This window comes from Homarus americanus, unplaced genomic scaffold, assembly GCF_018991925.1.
Source record: "Homarus americanus isolate GMGI-L3 unplaced genomic scaffold, GMGI_Hamer_2.0 scaffold59578, whole genome shotgun sequence".
NCBI classification, from domain to species: Eukaryota; Metazoa; Arthropoda; class Malacostraca; order Decapoda; family Nephropidae; genus Homarus; species Homarus americanus.
In genome coordinates, this window is record NW_024712913.1 from 805,074 (window position 1) to 818,162 (window position 13,089).

Genomic DNA, 13,089 nt, shown 5'->3' on the forward strand with positions numbered 1-13,089 from the left:
CCGATCCCACTACCCTTTATACTTGGGGAGTGAATCCTACCCCAAGTTATTAACAAATAAAGGTACAAATAGGGAACACGGCAATAATTATCCTCACCAAAAACCTACTCAACTAAATGTACTTGAAAAAGTAAGAACAATTGAAATAAGTGAATCACAAAAGGGAAGATAATTAATTAATTCAATTTATGTTCTAAAGGGAGTAATGACTAGCAAACATGAATTTAAGGGAATAAGTAAGTGTATAATAAAATAAGAGTGATGCCGGAAGGGCGAAAATATACTGTAAGGAGTTAGACCAAACAAATATTACTTAACATTACTATATTACACAGACATACAAAATATATATATATATACAACAATCACTACAAAATGATTATTTCCTACCAAACAGGAGATTCCTTACCACCAGGATCCCTTCCTAGGCCTAAATAAACGTGTCACTAATACCTGATACCCCTAGGGCATTGCAGAAGACTGGATAAAGCACTAGACAAGGGTCAAGGCTAGAGAACGAATGGACACGTCTACCCTATGCCACGGTTTTTCGCTACTGCGGAAGCGTGCCCACGCGGGGAGGAGAGCGTCTCATATCACGTGATTCAGGACATTTGCTGGATATTTTATATAATTAATTAATATTACTCTTGAGTTGACTTAACAGAGTAAGACAATGATGCATATAAATTACATACATAAATATACAATTAACCTAAGTAACTAAGAACAATAATAATATAATAAGTACAATTAACAATTTATTAATAGCTTGTATGAAATGTAGGCGTGAACATATGCCTCACGCTATGCGAGTTCCCGAACGCCACAGGCACGTGACAGTTGTAAATTGAGCTTTGTGTTCTTTAATTTCATTTTTCAAATCATTGATCTCTTCACGTTGTGCGTGTTCACGGAGTGTGTTGGCAGCTACCTGTTGTGTCGGTACGTCTGTGTTGCCCCATACTGATCTTTCGATGACTGCTGGTGATGATCCTGGAGCTTTGGTGGGGAGGGCGGGCCAGGGGTTGGCCGTAGCAGCATTTGTGTTTCTTGAGATCTGCCTGGGTGACGGGTCTGGGTGCTGAAGGGGGTGTAGGAGCTCTAGAACAGTCAGGGTGCCATACAGGAACTCCAACTGTTTTGCAGTTAATACACTTTTGTTGGATGACACCCCCTTGAGCAACTGTATCTCTGCAAACCTGTGTTGCATGTTGCCTTGAGCAGAGACCACACCACGGCTTAGTCGAAGGGCATAACCTGGCCACATGGCCCCAGTGCTGACAATTGTAACACCTCCGGTTAGGGGGCTGATAGAGAGTTACCTTCAGAGTCCGATAGGCACCACGGACTCGAATGGTCTTGGGTGGGTCTTCCGAGCAAACCCAGTCTGCAATGACTGCATTCTTGCCCCTTAGTCGCTTCGTCCTTCTGATGTCGGGATGAGCTTCTAGTAGTGTAGGGGTTTGGTACTGGTCGAGCCCTATGATTAAGATGGTTTTCTTGCTCGATGGTTGGGATGATTATTCCATGGTTATTCCCCTTATGCAATTGGTGAGGAGATCTTGAGTACCGACTCTGAACTGAAACTCAGACTCTGGGTGTTTGTCTTCCGCATCGTTCAGCCAGAGATACTTGTCTTCAGGTGATGTACCGTCAGGGAAGTATAATCTTACTCTCATGGGGGGTTGAGGTTGTAGTTGATGGTCTCTAAGTTTTTCTGCCTTTTCGGCTTTCCGCTTGTTCCTGGACTGAACTAGTTGAAAGCCATCCTCTCCGTTGGTGTCAAGGTCAACACCACAGTCGCCTGGCTCACCAAGAGAGTGGTGGTGGTGGTGGTAGTGGTGTTGGATCAAGAGAGTGGTGGTGGTAGTGGTGGTGTTGGATCAAGAGAGTGGTGGTGGTAGTGGTGGTGTTGGATCAAGAGAGTGGTGGTGGTAGTGGTGGTGTTGGATCAAGAGAGTGGTGGTGGTAGTGGTGGAGTTGGTATTCGATCAAGAGAGTGGTAGTGGTGGTGGTGGTGTTGGTGTTCTATCAGGAGAGTGGTGGTGTTGGTGGTGGGGTAGGAACAAGAGAGTGGTGGTGGTAGTGGGGGTGATGAGAGGGTGGCAGGGGCGTGTTGGATCAAGAGAGTGGTGGTAGTGGTGGTGTTGGAGCAAGAGTGGTGGTGTTGTGGTGGTGTAGGAACAAGAGAATGGTGGTGGTAGTGGTGGTGTTGGATCAAGAGAATGGTGGTGGTAGTGGTGGTGTTGGAACAAGAGAGTGGTGGTGGTGGTGGTGGTGTTGGAAACATGAGAGTGGTGGTGGTGGTGGTGGTGGTGTGGTTCGATCAAGAGAGTGGTGGTGTTGGTGGTGGTAGAGGTGGTGTTCGATCAAGAGAGTGGTGGTGGTGGGTGGTGGTGGTGGTGTTCGATCAAGAGAGTGGTGGTGGTGGTGGTGTTGGGATCCAGAGAGGTTGTGGTAGTGGTGTTGGTGTTGGATCACGAGAGTGGTGGTGGTAGTGGTGGTGGGATCAGAGAGTGGTGGTAGTGGGTGGCGCTGGTGATGGGTCAAGAGAGTGGTGGTGGTAGTGGTGGTGTTGGGATGGTCGAGAGTGGTGGTGGTAGGTGGGTGTTGGTGTTGGATCGAGTGGTGGTGGGTAGTGGTGGTGGGATCAAGAGAGTGGTGGTGGTAGTGGTGGTGGGATCAAGAGAGTGGTGGTGGTAGTGGTGGTGTTGGATAAAGAGATGATGGTGGTGGTAGTGGGTCAATGGGCGAGGGTGGTGGTGCTAAGGGGGGTATTGGGCCAAGAGAGTGGTGGTGGTGGTGGTGGTGGTATTGGGCCTAAGAGAGTGGTGGTGGTGGTGGTAGTGGTGGTGTTAACAAGAGAGTGGTGGTGTGCTAGTGGTGATGTTGGGTCAAGAGAGTGGTGGTGGTGCTAGTGTGATGTTAAGCGAGAGGTGGTGGTGGTGCTAGTGGTGATGTTGGGTCAAGAGAGTGGTGGTGGTGCTAGTGGTGGTGTTGGGCTGGAGAGAGTGGTGGTGGTGGTAAAGGTGGTGGTGGTGCTAGTGGTGGTATTGGGTCAAGAGAGTGGTGGTGGTGCTAGTGGTGGTGTTGGGTCAAGAGAGTGGTGGTGGTGGTAGTGGTGTGGGGTGAAGAGAGTGTGGTGCTAGTGGTGGTGTTGGATCAAGAGAGTGGTGGTGGGTGGTAGTGGTTAACAAGATGGTGGTGGTGGTGGTGGTGTTGATCAAGAGAGTGGTGGTGGTGCTAGTGGTGGTGTTGGATCAAGAGAGTGGTGGTGGTGGTGGTAGTGGTGTTGGATCAAGAGAGTGGTGGTGGTGCTAGTGGTGGTGTTGGATCAAGAGAGTGGTGTGGTGGTGGTGGTGGTGGTGGTGGTGTTGGATCAAGAGAGTGGTGGTGGTGCTAGTGGTGGTGTTGGATCAAGAGAGTGGTGGTGGTGGTGGTGGTGGGGTCAAGAAGAGAGTGGTGGTGGTGGTGGTGGTGGTGTTGGGGGCCGAGAGTGGTGGTGGTGGTGGTGGTGTTGGATCAAGCGAGTGGTGGTGGTGGTGGTGGTGTTGGATCAAGAGAGTGGTTGTGGTGCTAGGGGTCAAGAGGCGGTGGTGGTGGTGGTGGTGGTGGGGGATCAAGGCGGTGGTGGGTGGTGGTGGTGGTGGATCAAGGAGTGGTGGTGGTGGTGGTGGTGGTGTTGGGTCAAGAGAGTGGTGGTGGTGGTGGTGGTGGTGTTGGGTCAAGAGTGGTGGTGGGGGAGTGGTGGTGTTAGTCAAGAGAGTGGTGGTGGTGGTGGTGTTGGGATCAAGAGAGTGGTGGTGGTGGAGTGGTGTTGTTGGGTCAAGAGAGTGGTGGTGCTGGTGGTGTTGGATCAAGAGAGGGTGGTGGTGCTAGTGGTGGTTAGGTCAAGATAGTGGTGGTGGTGGTGTGGGGTCAAGAGAGTGGTGTGGTGCTAGTGGTGGTGTTAACAAGAGAGTGGTGGTGGTGCTAGGTGGTGGGATCAAGAGAGTGGTGGTGGTGGTAGTGGTGGTGTTGGGCCAAGAGGAGTGGTGGTGCTAGTGGTGGTGTTGGGTCAAGAGAGTGGTGGTGGTGGTAGTGGTGGTGGGATCAAGAGAGTGGTGGTGGTGTTAGTGGTGTTGGGTCAAGAGAGTGGTGGTGGTGCAGTGGTGGTGTTGTCAAGAGAGTGGTGGTGGTGCTAGTGGTGGTGTTGGATCAAGAGAGTGGTGGTGGTGGTGGTGGTGGTGGTGGTGGTGGGTGGTAGTGGTGTTATCAAGAGGGTGGTGGTGGTGCTAGTGGTGGTGTTGGGTCAAGAGAGTTGTGGTGGTGGTGGTAGTGGTGTTGGGTCAAGAGAGTGGTGTGCTAGTGGTGGTGTTGGATCAGAGTGGTGTTGGTGGTGTTGGGTCAAGAGAGTGGTGGTGGTGCTAGTGGTGGTGTTGGGTCAAGAGAGTGTGGTGGTGGTGGTGGTGGTGGTGGTGGTGGGTCAAGAGAGTGGTGGTGGTGGTGTTGGATCAAGAGAGTGGTGGTGGTGCTAGTGGTGGTGTTGGATCAAGAGAGTGGTGGTGGTGGTGGGTGGGTGGGGTCAAGAGAGTGGTGGTGGTGGTGGTGGTGTTAACAAGAGAGTGGTGGTGGTGGTGGTGTTGAATGCAGAGGGTGGTGGTGGTGGTGGTGTTGATCAAGAGTGGTGGTGGTGCTAGTGGTGGTGTTGGGTCAAGAGAGTGGTGGTGGTGGTGGTGGTGGTGTTGGACTAAGAGTGGTGGTGGTGGTGGTGGTGGTGGTGGTGGTGGTGGTGGTGGATCAAGAGGGAGTGGTGGTGGTGGTGGTGGTGGCAAGCAATGGGATGGTGGTGGTGGTGGTGGTAAAAGGCGGAGAGTGGTGGTGGGAGTGGTGGTGTTGGGTCAAGAGAGTGGTGGTGGTGGTGGTGGTGCTGGGATCAAGAGAGTGGTGGTGGTGGGAGTGGTGGAGCAAGAGAGTGGTGGTGGTGCTAGTGGTGGTGTTGATCAAGAGAGTGGTGGTGGTGCTAGTGGTGGTGTTAACAAGATAGTGGTGGTGGTGGCAGGGTGTTAAATGGCGAGAGTGGTGGTGGGTAGTGGTGGTGTTACCAAGAGAGTGGTGGTGGTGCTAGTGGTGTGTTGGATCAAGAGAGTGGTGGTGGTGGTAGTGGTGGTGTTGGGTCAAAGAGTGGTGGTGGTGCTAGTGGTGGCAATAAGAGAGTGGTGGTGGTGGTAGTGTGGTGGATCAAGAGAGTGGTGGTGGTGTGGTGGTGCTGGGATCAAGAGAGTGGTGGTGTAGTGGTGGTGCTGGGTCAAGAGAGTGGTGGTGGTGCTAGTGGTGGTGTTGGGTCAAGAGAGTGGTGGGTGCTAGGTGGTGGGTGTGCTGGGATCAAGAGAGTGGTGGTGGTGGTGGTGGTGGCGGTGGTGGTGGTGTTGGCCAAGAGGTGGTGGCGCTAGTGGTGGTGAATGAAGAGAGTTGTGGTGGTGGTGGTAGTGGCATCAAGAGAGTGGTGGTGGTGCTGGTAGTGGTGTGCTGGATCAAGAGAGGTGGTGGTGGTGTTGGGTCAAGAGAGTGGTGGTGGTGCTAGTGGTGGTGTTGGGTCAAGAGAGTGGTGGTGGTGGTGGTGGTGGTGTTGGGTCAAGAGAGTGTGGTGGTGTGACCGGGAGAGAGTGGTGGGTGGTGGATCAAGAGAGTGGTGGTGGTGCTAGTGGTGGTGCGATCAAAAGAGTGGTGTGGTAGTGGTGCGATCAAGAGAGTGGTGGTGTCAGTGGTGGGGGCAATCAAGAGAGTGGTGGTGGTAGTGGTGCGATCAAGAGAGTGGTGGTGGTGCAGGTGGTGGTGTTGGGTCGGTAGATGGTGGTGGGTGGTGGTAAAGCGATCAAGAGAGTGGTGGTGGTGCTATTGGTGGCAAGAGAGTGGTGGTGGTGGTGGTGGTGGTGGTAGTGGTGTGCTCAAGAGTTATACTTCACTGTTCTTAAAGGATGCGTCAGTATACTGAGGAGGTCCAGTAGTCGTGTTAACTCACCCGTTGTTGTATTGACTGAGTGGGACGATGTCTGTGTGACGTCATTATCCTGATGACCACTCACTGTTGTTTCAAGGAATAAATTATACGGTGTAATGTTGTATTTAAGCGGTACACAACATTATATTTCTAAACGCACATCTAAAGCTTGCACACAATGTATTCTTTGTTTATAAACCATGAGGAAAATAGGTGCTAAGCCTAAGCTGGACATGGCAGTAATGTACCTGAGGAAACAATGTTCATCAGCTTATAAAGTTTGTAAATGCTTGGAGGGCTGACACGGAGGGGCAGTCACAGCTGCCAAGAATGCAGAGACGCTGCGAAAGCTCAGTAACATCCCGCGAACTTGTATGGGCATAAATTTCAACTCAGAAGATAAACGCGAGGTCGGGAAGAAGATCACTGCGGTACTGACACGCACATCACACTCCAGTTAGCTAGCATTGCACACTTAAATCAGGTATACTTCACTTGGACACAGACATGGGTGTGGTACTGCCGTGGGTTTTGCGATGGGTCAAAAATGCGAGGCTTATCATGTGTTTTGTACTTCTGGAGTTATGGGACTTATGTGAAATGTTTTTCTTCAAGTTATCTTAATATAGAACAGACTATCGTGTCGTGTGATTTAGTAACGACACAGTCTCGTGAGGTCCGTTAAAATATGTGTACATATTCGAGAGTTGCATTCAAGACAATTAAATGTTTAAGGTCAGGCGGCCAGACGTTCACACACTCATCCGGAAGGCAGACAACGTCATGCGGTACACGTTCTGTTTCCATTGAGCGAGTGAAAAATTAACACAAATTAACATAACCATGATATATTTCAAGAATTTTTAAAGTATATATATACAAGAGAAATACACCATTTACTATAAAAATAAAATAATTATAAGACACAAGTTGCAGGGAGAAAATGACTAGATGGGAATGAGGAAAAAGGTAGGAGAGACGTTTTCCTGAGACAAAGGCAGCGTGTTTTAACATGGTTTACTTAAGTATTTCAGAGAAATGGGAGGGTCACTGAATGGACGTCATTGCACAAAGGTATAAGTTTCAGAGGCCTGGTAGTAAGTGTGTTACCAAGAAGAAAGATAACATGTTAGCAGAAATAATGGGCATGGCAGGAGAAGGCTTTCACCAACCTGCCAAGCCAAGTCATACTGGTACTGTAAGAGGGCGCCGAAGGTCGTCATAAGGAAGAAATACCATTAACACGGAAAATAAGAAAGCAGGACATCTGCGACTGGTGATTAACAGGTTTAAGACAACAACTATGATGAAACACAAACATACCAAGCATATTTACTATGGACATGTGTGGTGTACAGAAACACACACACACACACACACACACACACACACAAACAGTACATATACCAAAAGATAGATGTGTTAGATAAACAAGAGCATTGTGGCAATATATTGCATATGACATTTTGCAGCCAACATTTTTTTCGATCAAAATATGAAAAAGAACACAAAAATATGGTCATGTGGTCTGCATGGAGGGTGGGTGAAGATGGTGGGTGCGTGAAGACGCGAGGGTGTGTGGGGTGATGGATGCGTGAAGGTGGGTGGGTGTGAAGGTGGGTGGGTGTGTGAAGGTGGGTGGATGTGTGAAGGCGGGTTTGTGGATGTGGGTGGTGAAGGTGATGGATGCGTGAAGGTGGGTGGGTGTGAAGGTGGGTGGGTGTGGAGGTGGGTGGATGTGTGGTGGGCGGTTTCAGAAGGTGGGTGGTGAAGGTGATTGGGTGAAGACGGGCAGATGTGTGAAGGCAGGTGGACGTGTGAAGGTGGGTGGGTGCGAAGACGCGAGGGTGTGGATGGGATGGACGCGGATGCGGGTGGGTGTGAAGGGGTGGGTGTGAAGGTGGTGGACGGGTGCGGGCGGGTTTGTGAAGGTGGTGGGTGTGTGAAGGTGGACGGATGCGAAGGTGGGTGGGGGTGAGGGTGGGTGGTGGAGGTGGTGGTGTGTGAAGGTGGGCGGTTTGGTGAAGGTGGGTGGGTGTGTGAAGGTGATTGCGTGTGAAGATGGGTGATGGTGCAGGTGGACGTGGGTGGGTGGTGAAGATGGGTGCGTGTGTGAAGGTGGGGTTGCGGGTGATGTGTGAAGGTGGGTGGATGCGAATGAGTGGATATGTGAAGGTGGGTGACGGTGAAGGTGGGTGGGTGGTGAAGGAGGGTGGATGTGTGAAGGTGAGTGGATATGTGAAGGTGGGTGGGTGTGGATGTGAATGCGACGGGTGTGAAGATGGTAGATGTGAAGATGGGCGGGTGAAGGTGGGTGGAGCGTGAAGGTGGCGGTGCGTGAAGACGGGGGGTGTGTGAAGGTGGGTGGGTGCGAAGGTGGGTGGATGTGCGAAGGTGAGTGGATATGCGAAGGTGGGTGGACGTGTGAAGGTGGGCGGGTGTGTGAAGTGCGGGATGACGTGTGAAGACGGGTGCGTGTGTGGATGCGGGTGGGTGAAGATGGTGGGCGTGAAGGTGGGTGAAGGGTGGCGTGTGAAGATGGGTGCGTGTGTGAAGCTGCGGGTGGGTGCGAAGATGGGTGGGTGTGGATGCGGGTGGATGTGAAGACGGGTGGCGCGTGTGAAGGTGGGTGGGTGTGAAGATGGGCAGATGTATGAATAGGTGGGTGTGAAGATGGGTGGTGTGTGAAGGTGGGTGGATGTGCGGGATGCGGTGGTGTGAAGGTGATGTGTGAAGATGGGCGGGTGTGTGAAGATGGCTGGACGATGAAGGTGGTGGGTGTGAAGATGGGTGCGTGTGAAGGTGGACGTGAAGGTGGGTGGGTGTGTAAAGACGGGTGGTGTGTGAAGGGTGCGGTGATGACGCGGGTGTGAATGCGGGTGGACGTGTGAAGACGGGTGACGCATTGGGGTGGACGTGTGGTTGCGGTGGGTGTGTGAAGATGGGTGAAGTGGACGTGTGAAGACGGACGCGTGTGCAGGGTGTGAAGATGGGTGAACGTTGGTGACGCATGCGCGGTGTGAAGACGGGTGAAGCGGTGGATGTGTGAAGGGTGGGTGAAGACGGGTGACGTGAAGGTGGGTGGGTGGCAAAGACGGCGCGTGTGTGAAGGTGGCGTGAAGATGGGTGGTGTGAAGGTGGGCAGACGTGTGAAGACGGCAGATGCAGCGGTGGGTGCGTGAATGTGGGTGGACGTGTGAATGTGGGTGGGTGAAGACGGTGGGTGTGAATTGCGGTGGGTGAATAGTGGTGACGTGAAGGTGGGTGGCTCCGCAAAACGGCGCGCGGCGACGCGGCGACGTGAATGGGCGTGACGCAATGGTGCGGCGTGGGCATCAACGGGTGCGTGGGAACAGGTGGTGTAAAGGTGGGGGGGATGTGATCAAGGTGGGCGGGTGTGGTGAAGATGGTTGCGGTGAAGGTGGGTGGGCGTGAAGATGGGCAGATGAATGCGGGTGGACGTGAAGGGTGACGTATGAAGGCGGGTGGGTGAAGACGGCGCGTGAAGGTGGGTGGGCGGTGAAGGTGGGTGACGTACGAAGCGTGGTGTGCGTGTGAAGATGGCGTGAAGGTGGGTGGACGTGCGAAGTGCGGGGTGTGAAGGTGGACGGTGAAGGTGGGTGGGCATGTGGGCTCGGGTGGGGGTGTGAAGATGCGTGTGAAGGTGGTGGACGTGTGAAGGTGGCAGACGTGAAGGTGGCAGGACGTGAAGGTAAGCGGTGCGTGAAGACGGACGGCGTGTGAAGACGGCGCGTGTGTGGCGGGTGGGTGGATGTGAATGGGTGGGTGTGAAGACGGGTGGGCGTGTGATGGTGGGGCGGACGTGAAGGTGGCGGGTGTGTGAAGACGGGTGGACGTGAATGGCGGCTGCGGAGATGGGTGACGTGTGAAGGTGGGCGGGTGTAAAGGTGGTGGGTGCGGTTGCGGGTGCGTGAAGCTGCGGGTGGCGTGAAGACGGCGCGTGTGAAGGTGGGTGGGTGCGGAAGATGGGTGGGTGTGAAGGTGGGTAGACGTGAAGACGGGCAGACGTGAAGGGTGTGAAGGTGGGTGACGTGAAGGTGGGGCGTGAAGACGGTTGGCGTGGTGCGGTGGACGTGGAAGCAGGCGGGCTTGTGAAGACGGCGCGTGAATATGGGTGACGTGTGAAGGTGGGTGACGTGAAGGTGGTGGAGGCGAAGGTGGGTGGTTTCGGGACGATGGGTGCGCGTGAAGGTGATGAGTGTGTGATTGTGGCTGGCGTGAAGATGGGTGGAGTGCGAAGTGGGTGGGTTTGGCGAAGATGGTGGTGTGTGAAGGTGGGTGGGGTGTGTGAAGTTAGGTGGTTGTATGAAGGTGGGTGAGTGCGTGAAGGTGGGTCGTGTGTAGGTGGGTTGGTGGTGAAGGTGGGTGGATGTGAAGGGTGGGTGTGTGAAGGTGGGTGGATGTGTGAAGGTGGGTGGATGTGCGGAGAAGCTGGTGGTGTGTGAAGATGGGTGGGTGTGTGAAGGTGGGACGGTGAAGGTGGATGGGTGAATGTGATGAGTGAGACGTGAAGAGGGTGGAGGGTGAAGGTGGGTGGTGTGTGAAGTCGGTGGTTGGGTGTGAAGGTGGGTGCGTGTGGGTGAAGGTGATCGGTGTGTGGAGGTGGGTGGGGTGAAGATGGGTGCGTGTGAAGGTGGGTGGGGTGTGAAGGTGAATGACGTGTGAAGGTGGGTAAGGGTGAAGATGGGTGGATGATGGGTGGGTGTGTGAAGGTGGTGGATGTGAAGGTGGGTGGTGGAAGATGGGTGGATGTGTGAATGGGTGGGTGAAGGTGGGTGGATGTGAAGGTATGGATGAAGGTGGGTGGTTGTGTGAAGGTGGGTAAGTGTGTGAAGATGGGTGACGTGAAGATGGGTGGGTGTGTAGTGCGGGTGGACGTGGAAGGTGACGGACGTGAAGGTGGGTGTAAGAAGATGGCGGGTGAAGGTGGGTAGATGGGTGAAGATGGGCAGGAGGTGAATGCGGTGGGCATGCGTGAAGTGCGGGTGGACGTGAAGGTGGGTGGGTTTGTGAAGATGGGTGTGTGAAGGTGGGTGGATGTGTGAAGGTGGGTGGATGTGTGAAGGTGGGGATGTATGAAGCTGGTGGGTGGGTGTGTGACGATGGGTGCGTGTGTGATGGTGGGTGGGTGTGAAGGTGGGGATGTGTCAAGGTGGGTGGGTGAAGATGGTGGACGTATGAAGGTGGGTGGGGTGTGAAGATGGGTGGGTGAGTGAAGATGGTAGATGTGTGAAGGTGGGTGGGTGAAGGTGGGTGGGTGTGTGAATGCGGATGGACGTGTGAAGGTGGGGTGTGTGAGTGGGTGGACGTGTGAAGGTGGGTGGACGTGAAAGTGGGGTGGATGCGGAAGGGTGGGTGTGCAATGTGATGACGTAATGCGGGTGGGTGCGAACACGGGGGGCGTGCGAATGCGGGCGTGCGTGCGAACAGGGCGCGCAGCGCTGGGACGTGAATGCGGGTGGGGCGTGAAGACGGCTGGGCGCGAATGCGTGGGTGGCGGGCGAAGAGGGCAGACGTGCGAATGCGGCGGCGTGGAAGACGGCGGACGGCATGAACTGCGGTGGGCGTGCGAAGACGGGCAGTGGAGCGAAGACGGCAGATGTGCGGAAATGGTGGGTGGCGCATGAAGTGCGGGTGGGCGTGAAGGTGACGGACGTGCGAATGCGGGCGGGTGCGGCGCGGGCGGATCGTGCGAAGTCGCGGCGGACGTGCGAGCAAGGACGTGAAGCTGCGGCGGGCGTGCGAATGCGGATGATGCGGATGCGGCGGGCAAGAACAGGCGGCGAATGCGGGCGTGCGAATGCGGGCGGGCGTGCAAATGGGGGACGTCGGCTGCGGTGGGTGTGAAGAATCATGCGTGAATGCGGTGGGTGTGAAGACGGCAGACGCACGAATGCGGTGGACGTGAAGAGGGTGATGTACGAATGCGGGTGGGTGCGGTGAAGACGGCGCGCGTGAATGCGGGTGGGCGTGATGCGGGTGGACGCGATGCGGTGAAGATGGCGGGCGAATGCGGGTGGACGTACGCGGTGGGGATAATGCGGAGGCGTGCAATGCGGGGGACGTGCGGTTGCGGGAGGTGCGTGACGACGGCGCGTGATGGTGGCGGGCGTGGGTGGGGGACGTGGCCGCTGCGGTGGGTGTGTGAAGACGGTGACGTACGTAGCTGCGGGTGGGTGCGAATGCGGGTGGGTGAGCGAAGACGGGGTAGACGTGAAGGTGGGTGGGTGATGCGGTGGGTGTGTGAAGGTGATGGATTGTGGATGCGGGTGGACGTGTGAAGGTGTGGACGATGAAAGCGTGGTGCAGACAACGGCGCGTGTGAAGGTGGTGGTGCAGCTGCGGGGATGGCCAGGTGGGTGGCGTGTGAAGACGGTTGCGTGTGAAGGTGGGTGGGTGAAGCACGGCAGACGCATGAACTGCGGGTGGATGCGAAGGTGGGTGGATGCATGAATGCGGGTGGTGTGTGAAGAGGCGCGTGTGTGAAGGTGGTGGTGTGAAGGTGGGTGACGTACGAATGCGGGTGGGTGTGAAGACGGTGGCGTGTGAATGCGGGTGGACGCACGAATGCGGGCGGGTGAATGCGACGGGCGCGTGAATGCGGCGGGCGTGAGAATGCGGGTGGGGGGGCGTGAAGACGGGCGCGTGCGGTCGCGGGCGGACGTGAATGCGGCGGACGCGAATGCGGGTGGACGTGCGAATGCGGCAGGTGCAGAAGACGGACGGTGCGTAATGACGGCGCGGTGAATGCGGCGGACGTGTGAAGGTGGGTGGTGAAGACGGTGGCGTGTGATGCGGGTGGACGTGAAGCGGTGGGTGTGCGAAGACGGTGATGCGGAAGGTGGCATGGGTGAAGATGGCGGACGTGAAGGCGGGTGGGCGTGCAATGCGGGCGGGCGTGCGTGAATGCGGCGCGTGAATGCGGGTGGCGTGCGAAGACGGGCGCGCGTGTGAAGGTGCGGGCGGTGAAGACGGGTGGCGTGAAGGCGGGAGATGTGAAGATGGGCAGATGCGGATGCGGTGGGTATGTGAAGGTGGGTGGATGTGTGGAGGTGGGTGGGTGTGTGGGGTTGGGTGGATGTGTG

General features: G+C 55.0%; 1 protein-coding gene across 1 annotated transcript; it reads right to left on the bottom strand.

The window, feature by feature from the left end:
* Positions 1-9,365: 9,365 nt before the first annotated feature.
* LOC121864789 (mucin-2-like) lies at positions 9,366-12,852 on the bottom strand. Its single transcript, XM_042363959.1, has 2 exons — positions 11,520-12,852; positions 9,366-10,216 (listed from the first exon to the last, which is right to left on the bottom strand). The coding sequence occupies exons 1-2, from the start codon at positions 12,850-12,852 to the stop codon at positions 9,366-9,368; spliced, it is 2,184 nt and encodes a 727-aa protein (XP_042219893.1).
* Between the last annotated feature and the right edge of the window lie 237 nt (positions 12,853-13,089).

Excerpts from the sequence above, each read along its gene's own strand:
- LOC121864789 (XM_042363959.1), bottom strand. The coding sequence starts at position 12,852 with ATGCCACCTTCCGCATCACCGTCTTCGCACACCCACCGCTTCACGTCC. Across the intron at positions 10,217-11,519 it reads CCACGCCGCCGCATTCGCAC|CCACAATCACACACTCATCA; the intron begins GTCTGCCCTCTT and ends TCTTCACGCCAG.